The sequence below is a fragment of the Halichoerus grypus genome, chromosome 9, assembly GCF_964656455.1.
Source record: "Halichoerus grypus chromosome 9, mHalGry1.hap1.1, whole genome shotgun sequence".
NCBI lineage: Eukaryota > Metazoa > Chordata > Mammalia > Carnivora > Phocidae > Halichoerus > Halichoerus grypus.
The window spans coordinates 128575347-128595913 of NC_135720.1; the positions used below are offsets into that span (position 1 = coordinate 128575347).

General features: G+C 41.1%; 1 protein-coding gene across 1 annotated transcript; it reads left to right on the plus strand.

Annotated features, from left to right (window-relative positions):
- The first annotated feature begins 1184 nt into the window (after nt 1-1184).
- PAK1IP1 (PAK1 interacting protein 1) lies at nt 1185-16687 on the plus strand. Its single transcript, XM_036071091.2, has 10 exons — nt 1185-1344; nt 3782-3947; nt 7259-7379; nt 7455-7529; nt 8064-8116; nt 8694-8839; nt 8934-9031; nt 13486-13585; nt 14453-14576; nt 14724-16687. The coding sequence occupies exons 1-10, from the start codon at nt 1258-1260 to the stop codon at nt 14924-14926; spliced, it is 1173 nt and encodes a 390-aa protein (XP_035926984.2). The 5' UTR covers nt 1185-1257; the 3' UTR covers nt 14927-16687.
- The last annotated feature ends 3880 nt before the right edge of the window (nt 16688-20567 follow it).

A 20567-nucleotide genomic window follows, 5' to 3' on the forward strand; every position in this document is an offset into this window, starting at 1 on the left:
ATTTTCAGTGCCTGAGAAGGGCTTCAGGTGGAGTCGCCGAAGTGCGCAGAAGAGAAGGCCTTCCTCGGGTTGCAATGACAACTAAAGCATGCAGAATCATTTCTACAAGACTCAAACCAGTGTAAATGAAAATAAACCCGAGTTAGATACGTGGTGACAATTCACTATCCCAGAGAACAAATATTCTTGAAAACAAAAGGGTCAAAGTGCTACAGGGATCAGCGATAAACGGGGGTTGAAGAACTGACACCGACGGGTGCCATCTACCTCCTGCTTGTCAAATCCACCTGCCGTGGCCTTTATGAGACAAATTATGACGCTCCAGAATGTATTCCATTAGGTTTGTACAAAGCTGCCATTTCTGAATCTCCACACCTTATGAAAATCTAAAACGTCAATCAAGGCAATCTTTGCTTTCATGAATGTTTCATTTTGCACCTGAACCGGGAGGTGGTGAAAAGTGAAATGTGAGATTTCCTTCTGGAATGTTCATGTAGGATGTCTGCGCCCTTCTTCCTCAATCAGTCCGTCTGTACCCCTTTCAAGTAAAGCGTCCTCCTCCCTCCCCGGGGTGTGCGGCAACGTTGGCCAATGCGACCCCAAAATCAGACAAGCGAATCCAGCTGGAAGGAAAGGTGCGCGAGGCAGGATTACCCGGCGGGCGGATAGAAGCGCGGGAAGCGGAGCTCCAGGGCCCCTTCGCGGTCGGCTCTAGAAACCGCTAACCCTGAACGCCACCCCCTCTTTGCCCTATTAAGAGAGAACGTGAGAGAGAAAGGCTCGTTTGTGCTTCCTGCACAAAAAGGAAACCCAATACCTGTCCCCCGTCTCACAACCCACAAGCGAGCCGCCTCCACACTAAACCCACGATACCGCCAGAAGCCCCGCCCAGGCTGAAAGAGGCCCCGCCTCTCCGTGACGTCACACAAACGAGGGGGCTTCCGCAGAGGATGTCCCGCCCTACTCCCCTTAGACGTGCCTAGCTCGCAGCCACCTAGGATATGCCTGCTTGCCCCTAACTTTTTTCTCCTCGTCATGAGCACTTCCTCATGTGGCGTTCTTCTTTATTCTCCTCTTGGAAGCTCCGCGTGATCTTCGAGCTCTGAAACCGTTTTCACGGAGGCAGGCGCCCAAAAGGCAGCCTGCGCTCGTGACGTAATTTGAGCGCCGACGCAGGAAGGACCCTACTTCCTCTGGCATCCGCTTTTGTCATTCTCAGCTGAGCGGGGCTAGTTGAAGAGGCACGTGCGCTGCTGAATGGAGCTGGTAGCTGGTTGCTACGAACAGGTCCTTTTTGGGTTCGCTATACATCCGGAGCCGGATGCAGGCGGCGACCACGAAGAGGTAAGAGGGTGCGCGGGTAAGTCTGGTCGGGTTCCCTCACGGCGGAAGTAGGCACATCATTAGAGGTAAGTAAACACATTGATCTCTTAGGGATTAATTGATGAATCAAACTTATAATTTAGTTTTTTTAAAACAGAGAGTAGGCATTTCATAAAATGAGATCATGTCTGTTGGTTTTAGTAGACATCCTGACCACTTTACAGGAAGGAAGCTGGCATTCCTGCCAACAGGCAAATGAGTCCTAGGTTATGGATTTAAGCCTCGCTCCGGTAAGTTGACAGCCAGTTTTCCGTGTTCAGGATTTAATGAAAGAACAGTTCGCCCTCTTACTGAGTTTTGTCTTGGAATTTTACAAAATATTAGAGCTGGATCAGGATAAACTCCTCATTGATAAAAAGGGGGAAAAAAAGTGTCCCGATTCATTCGGTATTTTTGGACCCTTTACCATGGGGCCGTTAATTGGCAGTGGAGTTACAGAGAAGCCAAAGGAATGGATCCAGTGCTAGACAGCTTGCCAACATGAGGAGAGCAGAGGAGACAAATGCATGGAGGAAATTACAACAAAATAAAGTATTTTTACTAGATGTGTGAGCAAAAAGGTTAAGTAAATTTCCGTTAGTGAAACAGGTAGTTAGGACATATCCAGGACTAGAAATAAGATTTAACTTTTAACCCGGTAAATTTTTCCCTAAGCAAATCTACGAATCTCTTAGAAACCTATTTTTATCAGTACTTCTTTATGAAGTCGAGGTGTCAGTCTTGAATGAACCAGAAAACTGGAAGTATATAACTTGACTAATTAGTTTTGTTTATTTTGTTTCTATCTGCTTTTGGCTGAAAGGTGACATCTCTTGTCTGCTTAAAGATGATGCTATTGATTGTGTTACTCATTCTAAAAAAGTTGCTCGTTGTTCCAGACACATAGTAGTTCTCACAGCAACCCCCTGACGCAGATACCGTTATCCCTGTTTTACAGATGAGGAGCCTGAAGTTGAGATCCCGTAAGTGACCTGCTCAAGGTCACACAGCTAATAATTGGGAGACCTGGGACTCAAGTCCCCAGGTGTCTCTGAAACACGAAGCTCTTAAACTGTCCACTACTACTGCTAAACCTAGACAGACAGTAGCTCAGATAATCAACATTCCTTCTGTAATACGCACAAGCAAAGGTTATTTTTGATTTATGGCCATAGCAGCCCCTAAGGAATATTGTGCCTTTACTCAGAAGAGGCTCTCTTGATCCTGGTTGAGGGAAGCAGTGTCTGCTGGTGTAGTTATTTAAAAATTACTTTGCAGGGGCGCCTGGGTGGCTCGTTAAGCGTCTGCCATTGGCTTAGGTCATGATCCCAGGGTCCTGGGATCGAGCCCCGCATCGGGCTCCCTGCTCCGCGGGAAGCCTGCTTCTCCCTTTCCCACTCCCCCTGCTTGTGTTCCCTCTCTCGCTGTGTCTGTGTCTGTCAAATAAATAAATAAAATCTTAAAAAAAAAAGAAATTACTTTGCAGTAACACATCTTAAGTGTGTTCAGAGAGGTGTGATGGGTTTTTTTTTCCTTCTTCTTTGGTGTGTTTGTTTTGCTAATACGTCTTGATGCATCTCCTTCACTTTGAGGTGTGTATATGTATTCCAGCTGTCAGTCATTCTTTGCACTCAACCAATCTCACTTACTCAATCAAAAGTTGCATTATCAATAAGCATAGAGTTCTTGAGACCTCATCATTGGTCATTCTCTAGGGCTTATATTGGTACTAATGGAAGGAAACATACTCTTCATCCTGTTTATTTTTCTTTATGAGACTTGTCATTAGGGGCGCCTGGGTGGCTCAGTCGTTAAGCGTCTGCCTTTGGCTCAGGTCATGATCCCAGGATCTGCCTGCCGCTCCCCCCCCTTGTGCTTGCTCTTTCTCTGACAAGTAAATAAATAAAATCTTAAAAAAAAGACTTGTCATTATACTCATCTGTATGTGACATATTTGTTTACTGTTTGTCTCTCCCACAGGGATGGCAGTTCTATTAGAATAAGGACTTTCTTTTCTTCACTGCTATGTATCAACTGTCTAAAATGGTGCCAAGCGCATAGTAGTCATTTAGTATTTGAATGAATAAATTCAATTCAAAATCTGAACATGTGAATGAATGAACGGATTGCAAGTCTCACATATAAGTAAATATTAAGCAGTTAAGGATTTGGATAGGACCTTAAAGTAGTCTGGTCTCCATAATTGTTTTGGAGTCATGATACCCAGCATTGCCTTCTGATTTCCTTGCTGCCTGCCTTATTTCTCAGGTTCTTTGTTTTTCTTAATCTGCTATCATTGCATAATTTTTTCTCCGTTCGTAAGTATCTACTGGTAGTTTTCATGAGTTGTGGAATCGCTTATGTGTTTCTAGAGAACTGTGATATGATTGTGACATTGATTGTGTGTTTTACTCTTCAGCAAAAATGGACTCCTGTGGCTGACTTCACTCACCACGCCCACACTGCCTCCTTGTCGGCGGTGGCTGTGAATAGTCGTTTTGTAGTCACTGGGAGCAAAGATGAAACAATTCACATATATGACATGAAAAAGAAGATAGACCATGGGGCTCTAGTGCATCACAATGGTGAGAAAATTCTATCCTTTAAGATAATGTTGAGGTATCATTACTTTACAATTTGACTTCAGTTGAATAATTCATTAGGTGTCTATTATGTAGCAGGTTCTGTGCTAGGGAATACAGAAATGAGAAAAGTGTGATTTTTTTAATCCTTAAGTTCTTCATAGTCCATATTGGGAGACAGAAGGGAGGCACTTCACTCACTCTGGGGGCAGTGGGAGGAAGCGACTTTTCACTGAAAACTTCCCCAAAATGACATCTGACTGAATTGTCTTAAAAGGGAAGTACCAGTTGTTAGCTAGGCAGGAGAAAGGGCATTCCAGGCAGAGCAGGAAGCATGAGGAGCACAGGAACAGCCTCATGTTGATAGGTAACTTTTTTGAGAGAGTACCACGTGCCCAGCAGTGTGCCAAGAAACTACACTTGTACCTTCAGTTCATAGAAGAGAAAACTGAGAATCAGTGATGTTAACTTGACTTACCCACGGTTACAAAACAATGGAACTAGACTCAAACCTAGGTCTAGAGCCCATGTTTTTAACCACTATGTGCATAGGGAACTGTAAGCAAGTCGGTATTATGAGAAGGTTAAAACGGAGGTTGGGGTGACTGGAGAAGTAGATGGGCCGGGTCCTGGGTGGTCCTTGAGAAGAAGAGCTTAGGGATTGAATGGGGGAGGGGCTGTGCGGGCTTGAGGACAGTGCTGGCATCCGGGATATGAGAGAGATGCTGACCAAGAACAAGCCAAAGACTGATGAGAGTCTGCCTGATTGAAGTTGGAGGCTCTGGATCGAGTAACTCCGTTTGCAGTAAGCTACCGGCATTTTTATGGGGAGCAGAAAGCTAGTTGGTGTGTGCAATAGGTGGATTGATATACTAAGGAATTCAGGATTTTGGTGAAAGAAGAGCTTGTTGGTCTAGAGAAAATGGGGTGTGAAGAGTCTACAGATCTCTGAAATAAAAGAGCAGATGGACTGTGAATGAAGGGGGAGCATGAATGGGCTGGTGAGTGGTGAGGTTGTGGGCAGGGGTGAGGCTCTTAAGAGTTCAAGAGTTGTAATGTGGAGCAGCTCTAGGTGGTAACTGTGTCTGGGGTGTAGGTGTGAGGGACTAAACCAGAGAGGAGGCAAAGGCCACTTGAGTTGAGGAGGTCGGGACTGGTGATTCTCAAGTCATGCCGGGGTTTTCCACGGTGATAGTGAAGTTGTCCAGGATAGTGGTAGGATCAACAAGTAGGGAGACTAAATAGGTGAGTTTTTTTCCAGTATTGAACATTATGGTGTTTTTATTGTATTTTCCCAGGGACACTGCTAAGGATGTTGGTTTCCTGCAATTAAAGGCAGATGAGACCACCATGCATTGGTTCTGGCAGTAAATTTGGAGTGGTCAGTGTCTTTTTTAGGTCCTTTAGCTACTTTGACAAGCATTTTCCTTTTCAACAGAAGCTAGGCTTTGAGTGAATTCAACATACATTCCTTTTCCATTCTGTCTCCTGATCCCAGTTCATACAAGAAAGTCTTCTCTCTCCCTTGGGCATGGCAGAAATAAGTTAAACAAATATTGTCTGCCTAGAGCCACTGGTTCAGGTGTTCCCCAACAGGAAAAGGACTGACTGAGAAGGAGTTTGGATGGGGATGAAGTGTGGTTCCTAATTTCCTTCATTCCTTGTTTAACTCCTGTTTGTTTGGGTTTTTTCAAGATTTTATTTATTTATTAGCACGTAAGGTGGGGGAGGGGCAGAGGGAAAGGGAGAAGCAGACTCCCCCCCACCCCCCCGCCTCCGAGCGGGGAGCCCGATGTGGGGCTCGATCCCAGGACCCTGAGATCATGACCTGAGCTGAAGGCAGATGCTTAACCAACTGAGCCACCCAGGCGCCCCTAACTCCTGTTTTTCTAACAGTTGGTAATAGATAAGCTCTTTTCCAGAGTAGGAAATAGGATAATAGGAAAGAGGAAAACGGGCAAAGATGGCTGAAGACTCCCACTTTGATAAAGTCATATGTAACCGCATATATTATTAGTGCTTTTTGGGGTAGGGGGGTGCAAAATTATTCATCAAAGATCTTTGACTCTTTCAATATAAAGGACAATGTGAAGGGTTGAGTAGGACGTGGCATGTGAACAGCAGTGAACCCAGGGTTCATACCCTTATTCTGAAAAGGACAAAATAGTAAACATTTAGGCTTTATGTCTGTATGTTTTCGGTTTTGATTACTCAGCTCTGCTTTTGTGGTGTAAAAACAGCCATAGACATTTTGGAACTGAACAAGGGAGTCTGTATTCCAGTAAAACTGCATTTATGAAAACAGGCCACCAGGTGTGGCTTGCAGACAGTAGTCTGTTGACCGCTGAGCTATAGGGCAGTTAAGTTGGGTGACAGGCTTCAAAGGATAGGGAATTTTACTTGAGGGTAAATGTATAATGGTGTGCATTGCTTTTGGAGTTAAAAGAATGCTGGGTTCTTCTATCACCTTACCTCCTTACAGCGAGGTTTATATTTGAGGACAGTGAATATGTTATGTTTCCCCATCCCAAGAGCTGTAGGAGAAATTCATGGGAGAGTCAGGCTTTAGTTTGGGCAGAGGGAAGTGGAGTGTTTTGTGAAGTTGAAAAGATACAGGAAAATTTGTGAACCATGGAAGGGAGATTACAGAGGGCATAGTTGAATAGTGGAACAAATTATAAAGTTGTTCTAATAAATTTTTAAAGATTTTAAATTTTTTTAAATTAAGTTTTTTTAAAATTTTATTTTTAAGTGATCTCTACACCCAGTGTGGGCTTGAACTCGCAACCCCGAGATCAAGAGTCAATATGCTCTACTAACCAGGCGCCCCTCTAATAAATTCTTATGACAGTGAATGAGAACTGTGTACAAATCAAAAGCAGGTCTGGAGTGATAATAATTGGATTGTGGATGTTGGGTCACTAACTCACTGTTTCGAAAGTAGAAGTCATATGGCTGTACATCTTGGTTTGTTCCCCAGATCAGCTGGTTTTCTGGTTGGTTTTGTTTGACTTCTACTCAAACAATCCTAGCCAGCCATCTCCTAAATTTATGATTGTGGAGATACAGAGCCAGAAGGTGAACTGATTAGCTCTGTGTCTACAGCTAGAGAAATTCTGCTGAAAATATTTGCATAGCCCTGAAACTGTATGTTCTAATGTGAAAAAAATGAATCTCTTCACCTAAGACTTTAAGGTATATTTCAGTAATACTAAGACCTTAGATGTTTACCTGCCACAGCAGAACCTTCAAACCAGAAATGGGGTTTGCATTCAAAATGAATATTAAGTTTGCCTGTCTTGGTTTTTCCACAGGCACAATAACTTGCCTAAAATTCTATGGCAACAGGCACTTAATCAGTGGGGCAGAAGATGGACTCATTTGTGTGTGGGATGCAAAGAAATGGGAGTGCCTGAAGTCCATTAAAGCTCACAAGTGAGTGTAGCCCTTTCCTGTTGGGGGTCTCTAGGTGCCAGTCAAGTTGGGGGCTAACTGTTGGTTTCCTTTTAGAGGACATGTGACCTTCCTTTCCATTCACCCATCTGGCAAGTTGGCCCTGTCCGTGGGTACGGATAAGACGTTAAGGTAAGTCGTTAATGCTGAGAGCATCTTTTCTAAGTTGTGGTCTTTGTTCTCCAGGGACAACAGGAAGCTACCATCAGGGTATATTTTAGTACAATAATTAGATTCATTTTCTGTCTCATCTCATGGCTGTCAGCTATTTAAAGGTATTGCAGTGTAAGAAAAGATGGAAAGCTAGTGAACCTTCTCACAGTGGTAGAGAAAAAATGACAAGCTTTGTGTTCACATGTACACCGTACATCCCAGTCATTGTAAACTGTGAAGTGAAGAGGGTGGTGGTCCTAAAAACAAATGTTTTAGGAAGTGAAATATTTGGAGAATATATTAAATATTTTAAGTATGCGAAACGGGTCTAGGAATGGATGAGTTGATCTTGCTTGATAGTAAATATTTCCAGTGTTGCTGTAAGAAACATGATCATTCTAACTAGCTGCCTGTTGTAGTAAATTGTCGTTTGAGTAGGTCTTCATTATGCTTCCCTTTACACCTAGTAAAAGTTAGTGATCATGCCATAAGTGAACTTCCTGTGTTTTGCAGAACGTGGAATCTTGTGGAAGGAAGATCAGCATTCATAAAAAATATAAAACAAAGTGAGTACTTTATTTGGAATGTTTTTTTATAACTTGATGGAATATGAATATATATACATACATATACACCTTTATTTCTCTGCATGATGGTGGTTACCTCCTAGGGCAGTGATTTAGGTTATTTTCCCATTTTTATTTTATTTAATTTTAAAGATTATTTATTTGAGAGAGCACAAGCAGGGGGAGTTGCTGGCAGAGGGAGAGGGAGAAGCAAGGCTCCCTGCTGAGCAGGGAGCCCGATGCGGGGCTCAATCCCAGGACCCCGGGATCATAACCTTAGTTGAAGGCAGACGTTTAACTGACTGAGCCACCCAGGTGCCCCTTTCCTTTCCCATTTTAGACTGGAATTCTTATCATGACTGTGTCACCTACCAGGTCTATGACTTAATGATGCTTTTGAATCAGTTTGTTTTTTAAAACTTAACTTGCAAAATATGTACCAAAAGTTCGTTGTGAAGGTTAAATAGGGTCTTGGATGTGAAAATGCATGGTGCAACTATTTGTTCTTTTTATTACTACTCTGATCATTTCATTTCTTGTTTATGAAATAGAAAAGCTTTGTGTTTTTAACTTACAGATGCTCACATAGTGGAATGGTCCCCAAGAGGAGAGAAATACATAGTTGTCATACTGAATAAAATAGATGTCTACCAACTTAACACTGCGTCTGTTAGTGGCACCATCACAAATGAAAAGAGAATATCTTCTGTTACGTTTCTTTCAGTAAGTGGCCAGAAATCAGTGGTGGAATCTTAGTGTCTTTGATGATGGTTGGAATTGTTGATGACATTCTGGATATTCTTTTTCTCTCTGCTAGGAGTCTGTCCTTGCAGTGGCTGGAGATGAAGAAGTTGTAAGGTTTTTTGACTGTGATTCACTAATGTGCCTCTGTGAATTTAAAGCTCATGAAAACAGGTACTTTTTTTTTTTTTTTTTTGCCAGTCTCTATGTGTATGTATGTGTAGAGTCTTCAATAAATGTTACATATGCAGTAGTTTCATAAAGCAGGGTACATGTTTTCTCATGAACAACTGCAGAGATAGACATTTCTACATATATATGATTTCTGGAGTGTGAGAGGATGGTGGAAATGTCTTCTTGGCCTTAAGTAGTGCAAAAGTGGGGAAGTTGGCATCAGGACTAGTGATTGCACAAGATATTTTTCCAGTAATACTATTAAACTTGGGGCCTGAAATCAACCAAATTTGAAGAGGAACAAAGAAATTAAACAATTGAGCTTTGCCAGGACCTCTCTTGTCCTTTTACTCTATGCCCCTTGTCCACTTCTTCCCTCTTTGTACACTAGTTGTTTTTCCTACAGGAGAAATATGTGACAGGATTGACTTCTGTTTTGTGCCAGTCTTTCTTAACCTGTTACTGCTCACTGTATTTCTAGGGGTAGACACTGATTCTCAGAGTAAACGGCTAAGTGACTTGGCCAAGATTAACCCACTGTTGGGTGAGGGAACTGGGACCCAAATCCAGTTCTATCTGCCTCTGCTTTTTCTACTGTTTTGGAAAAGGTGATAATGTACAGTTACACTTTAATATGCTTCATTTGCGTGTTCTTCTATGTCTTTTTTTTTTTTTTTTTAAGATTTTATTTATTTATTTATTTGACAGAGAGAGACACAGCAAGAGAGGGAACACAAGCAGGGGGAGTGGGAGAGGGAGAAGCAGGCTTCCCGCTGAGCAGGGAGCCCGATGCGGGGCTCGATCCCAGGACCCTGGGATCATGACCTGAGCCGAAGGCAGACGCTTAACGACTGAGCCACCCAGGCGCCCCTCTTCTATGTCTTAAATAAGTCCTAGTTTTTATTTTCTAAATAATTCTCTTTGAATGGTCTGAGTACTACCAGTGTACAGGCCCTGGTTTTTTCCTGCATTGGGAAGTGTTCATTCAAGGTCATTTCAAATGTACTAGTAAAACTGGAACACTTAAGATAACACTTCATATATTTTGCCGTTCATCCATTCATTTAACAGGTATTCATGAGAATCCATTAAGAACTGCACTAAGTTTTTAAATGATGAACAAAAAAGACAAGGGCTTGCATTTGTGTTTCTTGTTAGTGGAGCAACAGACAGATGATAAACATGTAAGCAGATAATTTGGAAGGAAACAGAAAGGTGTGCCTTGAGAATGACAGTGGTAACTTAGTATGTTCAGGGAGGGGGGAGGGTGGGACTTCACAGATGAAGAGAGCTGTTTCTAAAGAGAGGAGAGAACGGCAGGCATAGTGCACCTGAGGGAGGAAGGAGCTGGGTGTATTTTAGCAACAAATGAAAGAGCTTTGTGCAGAGTGAGCCAAACGGTGCATGGCCTTGTAAACTGGTGAGGAGTTTAGATTTTACACTGAGGGCCTTTGTAGATTTTGTTTTGTTTATTTCTTACTATGGAAAAATTTAAAGGCATACAGACCAGTTTAAGGAGGCAACCCCCATAGACCCACCACCCAGCTTCAGCAGTTGTCCGTTTATAGCCAGACTTGCTTTATATACGTCCTCAGCCCCTTCCTCCTGTCCTGTGTTACTTTTAGAAGGATCCTGTTTTGTAGGATTTTAAGCCTGGGAGTAACATGATTTGATTCATAATTTTAGCCACTTAGGCTACTCGGTAGTCTAGAAGAACAATGGCAGTAGCTTGGACGAAGGTGGTGGCACTGGAGGTGAGAGAAATGGGTGTGTAGGTGGAAGCCATGGTTCATCTCTGTTCTATTTGTCTGTTCATCCTGAACTTGGAGTCTCTTGAGATTAGGGACTTAAGTATCTTTATTTCCTTTATGATAACCTAATTATAGTTATCATGATCATTCTTTCGACCTTTTTTTTTTTAATGTTTTTTAAATTTAAATTCAATTAACATCTAATGTATTATTGGTTTCAGAGGTCCAGGCCTGTGATTCATCAGTCTTATATATATAACACCCAGTGCTTCATTACATTACATGCCCTCCTTAATGTGCATCACCCAGTTACCCCATCCCTCCACCCCCCTCCCCTGCAGCAACCCTCAGTTTGTTTCCTATGCTTAAGAGTTTCTTATGGTTGGTCTCCCTCTCTGGTTTCATCTTGTTTCGTTTTTTCCTCTCTTCCCTTATGATTCTCTGCCTTGTTTCTTAAATTCCACATATCAGTGAGATCATATAATTGTCTTTCTGTGATTGACTTATTTCGCTTACCGTAATACCCTCTAGTTCCATCCATGTCATTGCAAATGGCAAGATTTCAATTTTTGATGGCTGCGTAATATTCCACTGTATATTATATATACCACATCTTCTTTATCCATTCATCTGTGGATGGACATCTGGGCTCTTTCCACAGTTTGGCTATTGTGGACATTGCTGCTATAAACGTTGGGGTGTAGGTGCCCCCTCAGATCACTACATTTGTATCTTTGGGGTAAACACCCAGTAGTGCAATTGCTGGGTCGTAGGGTAGCTCAGTTTTCAACTTTTTCAGGAACCTCCATACTGTTTTCCAGAGTGGCTGCGCCAGCTTGCATTCCCACTAACAGTGTAGGAGGGTTCCCCTTTCTCCGCATCCTCACCAACATCTGTCATTTCCTGACTTGTTAATTTTAGCAATTCTGACTGGTGTGAGGTGGTATCGCATTGTGGTTTTGATTTGTATTTCCCTGATGACAGGTGGTGTGGAGCATTTTTTCATGTGTCTGTTAGCCATTTGGATGTCTTTGGAGAAATGTCTGTTCATGTCTTCTGCCCGTTTCTTGATTGGATTATTTGTTCTTTGGGTGTTGAGTTTGATAAGTTCTTTATAGATTTTGGATATTAGCCCTTTATCTGATTTGTCATTTGCAAATATCTTCTTCCATTCTGTCGGTTGTCTTTGGGCTTTGTTGACTATTTCCTTTGCTGTGCTTTATCTTGATGAAGTCCCAATAGTTCATTTTTGCCCTTGTTTCTCTTGCCTTTGGAGACATGTCTAGCAAGAAGTTGCTGCGGCCAAGGTTGAAAAGGTTGCTGCCTGTGTTCTCCTCTAGGATTTTGATGGATTCCTGTCTCACATTCAGGTCTTTCATCCATTTTGAGTCTGTTTTTGTGTACGCTATAAGGAAATGGTCCAGTTTCATTCTTCTGCATGTGGCTGTCCAATTTTCCCAGCACCATTTGTTGAAGAGACTGTCTTTTTTCCACTGATATTCTTTCCTGCTTTGTCGAAGATTAGTTGACCGTAGAGTTCAGGTCCATTTCTTGGTTTTCTATTCTGTTCCACTGATCTATGTGTCTGTTTTTGTGCCAGTACCATACTGTCGTGATGATAACAGCTTTGTAATAGAGCTTGAAGTCTGGAATTATGATGTCACCAGCTTTGCTTTTCTTTTTCAACATTCCGCTGGCTATTTGGGTCTCTTCTGGTTCCATACAAATTTTAGGATTATTTGTTCCAACTCTGTGAAAAAGGTTGATGATATTTTGATAGGGATTGCATTGAATGTGTAGATTGCTCTGGGTAGCATAGGGGTTTTTTGTTTGTTTGTTTAAGATTTTATTTATTTATTTGACAGAGAGTGCGAGCACAAGCGGGGAGCAGCAGACAGAGTAAGAGGGAGAAGCAGGCTCCCCGCAGAGCAGGGAGCCCAATGTGGGGCTTGATCCCAGGACCCTGGGATCATGACCTGAGCTGAAGGCAGACGCTTAACCAACTGAGCCACCCAGGCGCCTCTAGGTAGCATAGACATTTTAGCAATATTTTGTTCTACCAATCCATGAGCATGGAATGTTTTTCCATTTCTTTGTGTCTCCCTCAATTTCTTTCATGAGTGTTCTATAGTTTTCTGAGTACAGATCCTTTGCCTCTTTGGTTAGGTTTATTCCTAGGTGTCTTAATGGTTTTGGGTGCAGTTGTAAATGGGATCGGCTCCTTAATTTCTCTTTCTTCTGTTTCATTGTTAATGTGTAGGAATGCAACTGATTTCTGTGCATTGATTTTATATCCTGCCACTTTGCTGAATTCCTATATGAGTTCTAGCAATTTTGGGGTGGAGTCTTTTGGATTTTCCACATAGTATCATGTCATCTGCTAAGAGCGAGAATTTGACTTCTTTGCCGATTCAGATGCCTTTTATTTCTTTTTGTTGTCTGATTGCTGAGGCTAGGACTTGTAGTACTATGTTGAACAGCAGTGGTGATAGTAGTGGTTGATATCTTGGAATTTGGACCCTGAAAAGGACTCACTGACTCATGGGAATGTGAAGCATAGTTAGATTTTAGCACTGTTCCTTAAGCAGTTTGGAAGCACTTGGAACATTGAAAAATCAAGAGACTGTGTGCATAGAAGCTTTATGACAATATCATACTATCTGGGAGAAAGGAGCCTTTATGGTGTTCATATTTCTATTCTAGGATAAAAGACATGTTCAGTTTTGAAGTTCCAGAGCATCATGTTATTATTACAGCATCGAGTGATGGTTTCATCAAAATGTGGAAGCTTAAGCAGGATAAGGTCAGTGTCTTAACACAATATAAATGTACTTTAATGCACGTCTTACTACTAGTATTGCTTTGAGTTAAGGGAGGTGGACTGTTTTTCAAGGCAGAAATCTTTAAATAAACTTAAAGTCTCTTCCATGCATGGTTGATATTCGTAGTTTTAAAGTTAGGCTTCCAAGAGCTACCTTGGGGGTTGGTATTGGTGAGTCTGAGCTGGCAGGGTCCCAGAACTCCTGCTTTTTCAATCAGAGAAGCGCTGCTTTCTTCTCTTTTGTTTGTATATAGATGTTCTCTGTAAGATTTTGTTAGATAAAAATACTGCCATTACTAAAAATTTGAGAAAATTACTGATTGTTAATGGAACTAACAATAGTTTTGAACCAGATACTTGGAAAATTAAATTCCCTTCAGTAGTCTCACTCTTACAGACCCTCTTGGTTTATTATTCTTGATTGTCTATTTATAGACAATTCTGTGAATGTGGTTTGTTGAGTGTCTATGCAAGGTTCTGTGTTAAAACCTAGAAATGATGGTCCTTTTCCTTAATGAATTTACAGTTTCTGAATACTCAGAAACAAGCTCTGTGAAGGACATAGTCAAACCAAACATGAATCAAGATATTAGATTTCTTCTAAGCAGCATGTTTTATTCTCAAGAAAATAATATAACTTTTAAATCAAAAACTTAAAATTCCAACTGCCTGACTCAGTCAGAAAAGTATGCAACTTTTGATCTTGGGGTTGTAAGTTTGAGCCCCACGTTGGGTGTAGAGATTACTTAAAAAAATAAAATCTTAAAAAAATAATAAGTTCACTTGATTAAGGAAAAAGAAATTATTGAAAATTCCCCTATGTTATCATCAATTTTTCTTTTGTTTTAGAAAGTTCCCCCATCTTTGCTTTGTGAAATAAAAACTAATGCCAGACTGACATGTCTTGGGGTGTGGCTAGACAGAGTGACAGACACACAAGAAAGCCTGCCTTCAGCTGCAGAGCCTTCTCCTGGTAAGTGAAAGTCATCATTTTTAGAAAATTTGTTAGCTCTTGAATTGTTGAAATGGAGGAGATTCGGGTAACTTCACTTTATTGTCAGCCTTGTTTATTTCAAGAGGGGAAAAGCGGTCTTTAAATGTACTGTCTCTTGTGTTTTAGTGAGTAAAGAACAGTCCAAAATCAACAAAAAGGAAGCTGGCGATGTAGTGCAGGAAGAAAAAAGGCAGTCCATACATAACGCAAAGAAATGTGATTTAACTGGTGATAGTAATAAGCCAACGAAAGGAAATACCTCGGTGTCAACTAAGAAGAGGAAAATGGTAGAAATGTTGGAAAAAAAGAGAAAAAAGAAGAAAATGTGAATGACACAGTGAATCCCACATTTCTCCTATGAGAAAAACTTCTTAGATGGAATCATTCTTTTCACATGTACCCTTTACCCCCCTCCCCCCCAAGTAAAAGCTAGAAATTTCTTCTTTTGGAGAAAATGTATAGCTTAAAAAAAAACCCACTTTTTTGTGTTTATTTTTTTTAACAGTGGTGAAACTATTTTTGGTTAGGCAACATTTTATTAATTATGTATCATGGTGATATATACTATGTTAATGTGTAATATATTAATTTTTACTGTTGTATAAAACAAATAAAGATCTTTTCAAAATATTGTAGTTTAAAATATACACAGTTTTTTTTTTTTTTTAAGATTTTATGTATTCACTTGAGAGAGAGCAAGCAAGCACGAGTAGGGGGAGGGAGAAGCAGGCTTCCTACTGAGCAGGGAGCCCGGCGCGGGGCTTGATCCCAGGACCCTGAGATCATGACCTGAGCTGAAGGCAGATGCTTAACCGACTGAGCCACCCAGGCGCCCCTAAAATATACAGTTTTTTTTTGTTTTGTTTTTGTTTTTTTAAAGATTTTATTTATTTATTTGACAGAGACACAGCGAGAGAGGGCACACAAGCAGGGGGAGTGGGAGAGGGAGAAGCAGGCTTCCCGCAGAGCAGGGAGCCCGATGTGGGACTCGATCCCAGGACCCTGGGATCATGACCTGAGCCGAAGGCAGACGCTTAACGACTGAGCCACCCAGGTGCCCTCCAAGGTTTTTTTCATCTGTTTCAGGTCAACAAAAATTCACTTAATCTAACAAAGAGTCTTAAATTCAGCCTGTTGATTATAATCTTGTCATCTCTCATTTTATTCCTCAGTAGATTTCCTGGGTGTTTTGAAAAGACACCTTAATAGAGGATTCGTAGATTTGAGTTAGCTGACCGGATGTCAAATACCTGAGGCCGACAGGGAATCCCTCCCGTTCAGGCAGATTGAGACCTCTCACATCTGGGCGCTGGAATTGCCATTGCCCCTTCACAGGAAGGAAACCATCTAGGAAATGAGTCAACTACTGTGTCCCGACATGTCAGTCCACCTCTTTGTTAACTTCAGGCCTACAAGCAAAGATGCATATGGTTTGGGGTTTTTTGTTACGTTTTTAGTATTTTTTAGAGCAGTTTGAGGTTTATAACAAAACAGAGGAATGCACAGAGATGTCCCATATATCCCCTGCCTCTACACATGCATAGCCTCCCCCACGATCAACATCACTCCCAAGAATGGTACACTTTTTACCAAGGATGAACCTACATCAATGTATCCTAATCACCCAAAGTTCGTAATTTACCTTAGGGATCACTCCGTGTTGTACACTGTAGGGGACAAATGTGTAATGACATATTAATACAATCCACAGAATATCCCCACTGCCCTGAAACAACTCTTGTGTTCTGTCTATTCATATCTCCCCTACCCGACTTCCCATAATCACTGATCTTTTTATTGCCTCCATAGTTTCACCTTTTCCAGAATGTACATGTTAGAATCAGTATTGTAGCCTTTTCAGTATTGTGGCTTCTTTCCCTCGTAACCTGCATTTAAGTTTCTTCTGTGTCTTTTCATGGCTCGATGGCTCGTTTCTTTTTAAAGCTCAACAGTATTCCATTGTCTATATGTACCACAGTTTTTACCCTTCGCCTACTAGAGGACATCTTTTCATATGCTTATGTGCCATCTGTCTATCTTTGGTGAGGTGTCAAGGTATCTGGCTTTTTAATAAAATTGTTTTCTTACTATTGAGTTTTAAGAGTTTGTATTTTCGATAGCAGTCCCTTATCAGATGTCTTTTGCAAATATTTTTTTTCCTGTCTGGCTTGTCTTCTCATTCTCTTGATAATATCTTTTGCAGAAGTTTTTAATTTTAATGAAGTCTAGCTTGTCAATTATTTCTTTCATGGGTCATGTGTTTGATCTATCTTAAAAGGCTTCGTTATATCCAAATATCATCTCAGTTTTCTCTTAGGTTTCTTTGCAGGAGTTTTCTAGTTTTGCATTTTACATTTAGGTCTATGATCCATCCTGAGTTAATTTTTGTGATAGGTGTTATGGGTCTGTGTCCAGATACTTTTTTTTTTTTTTTTTGCATGTGGATATTCAGTTGTTCCAGCACCATTTGTTGAAGAGAATATCTTTGTTTTATTGCCTCTTCCTTCGTCAAAGATCAGTTGACTGTAGAGTTGACCCTTGGACAACATGGGTTTGAACTGTAGAGGTCCACTTACAGATTTTTTTTTCTATATAAATACAGTACAGTATTGTAAATGTATTTTCTCTTACGATTTTCTTAACATTTTCTCTCTAGCTTACTTTATTGTAAGAACACGGTATATAACACACATTACAAAATATGTGTTAATCAACTATGTTATCAGTAAGGCTTCTGGTCAGTAGTAGACTTTTAGCTAACTTTGAGGGGAGTTAAAAGTTAATACGCAGATTTTTGACTGCGTGGAGGGTCGGCATCCCTAATGCGCTGTTTAAGAGTCATCTATATTTATGGTGGTCTTTTTCTGGGCTCTCTATTCGGTTCCGATGATCTGTTGTGGGTTTGTTGTTATGTTTTGTTTTTTGCCAACACCTTAGTGTCCTGATTACAGTAGGAAGGTAAGTCTTGAGGTTGTGTAGCATCAGTTCTCCAATTTTGTTCTGCTTCAATATTTAGTATTTAGACCATTTACATTTAAAGTAATTAATGAAAGTAAATATTGATATGAGTGCTATTTTGTGAATTGATTTGTTTTTTTCCCCATGTTCTCTGTTCCTTTGTTATCTTACCGCTTTTGTGGTTTGATGGTTTTCTTTAGTGTTATGTTTGGGTTCCTTTCTCTTTATTTTTTGTGTATCGTAGGTTTTTGGTTTGTGGTTACTATGAAATTCCTATATATTGATATATACATATATATAAATATAGATAGATACAGATATTGATATATATATATATGTATCTGTCTATTTTAAGCTGATAAGTTCTAACACATTCTAAAAGCACTACATTTTTATTCCCCTCACCCGTTTTATGTTTTTGATGCCTTATTTTACATCTTTTTATTTTGTGTATCCCTGAACTCTTGTGGTTATAGTTGATTTTACTATTTTTTTCTTTTAACCTTCTTACTTTTTAAGTGGCTGATTTACTGCCTTTACTATATATTTACCATTATCAGTGAGCTTGTTTTCATTCATATATTTTCTTACTTCTAGTTACGACCACTACTTTTCCACTTAAGACCCTTTAACATTTCTTGTAACACCAGTTTAGTGGTGATGAACTCCTTTAGCTTTTGCTTGTCTGGGAAACTCTTTATCTCTCCTTCAGTTCTGAATGATAATCTTCCGGGATAGAGTATTCTTGGTTGTAGGGTTTTTGTTTTTGTTTTTCCTTTTAACACTTTGAATATATCATGCCACATTCTTCTGGCCTGCAAAGTTTCTGCTGAAAAAGCAGCTGATAGCGTCATACAGGTTTTCTTTGTATGTGACTCTTTGTTTTTCTCTTGTTGCTTTTAAGATTTTCTCTTTAGCATTTTGCCATTTTAATTATAATATATCCTGGCATGGATCTCTTTGGGTTCATCTTGTTTGGGACTCTCTGAGATTCCTCTACTTTGGTGTTAGCTCCCCAAGTGTTAGGGAAATTTTCAACCATTATTTCTTCAAATCAGTTTCTACCCCTTTCTCTCCTTTTTCTAGGACCACTATAATGTGAATGTTAGTCCATGTGATGTTGCCCCAGAGGTCCCCTATTCTCATTTTTAAAAATTCTTTTCTTTTTGCAGTTCCGATTGGGTGATTTCCATTATTCTGTCTTCCAGATTGCTGATCTGCATCTTTTAATTTGCTGTTGATTCCCTATAGTGTATTTTTCAGTTCTGTTATTGTAACCTTCACTTCTGTGACTTCTCTTTGGTTCTTTCCTATATTTTGTCTTCGTTGACGTTTTCACTGTGTTCCTCCATTCTTCTCCCAAGTTCAGTGAGCATCTTTATGACCATTACTTTGAACTCTTTATTAGGTAAATTATCTCTATTTCATGAGGGTTTTCCCCTTTGGGAGTTTTATCATCTTTTATTGGAACGTTTTCTTCTGTCTCCTCATTTTGTTTGACTTTCTGTGTTTCTATGAATTAGGCAAAACAGCTACTTATCTTGGTCTTGAAGGAGTGGCTTTGTGTGTGGCAGTGTCCCCTCTGTAGGCTGCATGTGCCTGGTAGCTTGGCTGGAGCAGGTGCAGGCCAGGGGATCCTGGGGCACTGTGTGTCGCTGCTACCCTGGCAGGACAGCTGGGGCTATAGTGAGTGCAGACTGCACTGGCAGGATTGCTGGACCTGGAACAGGTATGCAACAGAGGATCCCAAAGTGTTTTGTGCTGGGGTTGCTGTGGTGGATGGCTGGAGCTGGATCTGGCAAGGGTTGGGAATGCTGGGATGCTCTGTGCCTCGACCTCCCTGGTGGGATGGCTGAGCTGGAGCGGGTGCTGGTTGGGAGAGTCCCAGTGCATGAGGTATCAGGGCATTCCTGGTGAAATGCTGAGTCGGGTGCAGGCCTGTGGGGTCCCAGAGCACCCTGTGCTGGGACCACCTTGGTGGACAGCTGGAGTTGGTGTGTTAGGAGTCCGGGGCTCACTGGAGAGCCCAAGCAGGCTGGCTAGAGCACCTGGACTCTGCTCCCTTCTGTGCTATCCGGGTGGAGGGGGAATGTAAACCATGGCTCTCACTGGCACCTCCAACCCCAGGGAGTTCTAGTAGTTCTCCCACCATTTGGTAGACACTCTAGGGTTAATAAATGAATTTCCTTTACTTAATAGTTTAGTTGCCTTTAAATTGCTGGTTCTTTTTTAGATTTTATTTATTTGAGAGAGAGTATGTGGGAGAGAGTGCGAGTACAGGCACGGGGAGGAGGGGAAGGACAGAGGAAGAGGGAGAGAGTGGGGAGCCCGATGTGGGGCTCGATCCTGGGACCCTGGGATCATGACTTGAGCCAAAGGCAGACACTTAACCAACTAAGCCACCCAAGCGCCCAAACTGCTGGGGTTTTTTTGCTGTGCCCCAGGGATGAGGAAATCCACATGTGGGTTCCTCAGTGATATTACTCCCTGCCGCGTGTTGTTGCTTTGGTGGTGGGTCCCACTGTTACCATGTCTCTGTCTCTTCCACCCTTCTCTATGTGGTCCCTTTATTTGTTGTGCAGAGGCTATTCAATCAACATTAGTTCTTCAGAAGTCATTCTCTATATGTAGGTGTAGATTCAGTGTGTCCATGGGAGAAGATGAGTGCAGGGTCTTCCTATGCCACCATCTTGAACCACCTCTCTCCTCCTCATCTTTTAAATTGATTTAATAAACCATGTGATTCAAGCATTTTAGGTCAGTCTATGAGCCTCTCTGCTCAGTGACCTCTGGCAGAACTTACCTGGTAGTATCCTTGGAAGCCATTACATTGACAATTGGTCATATAAAACTATATAATTTATTTGGGGGGATTCGTGTTCATGTTGTTTCTTTTTTCCACATAGACATGTATAGTCTGCATAGTCTTCACCATCTAAATGTTGGATTATCTACTTTGATACTTGCGTCTGAGCAGATTCTCATGACAAATTCACTCTTTCCCAATTCAGA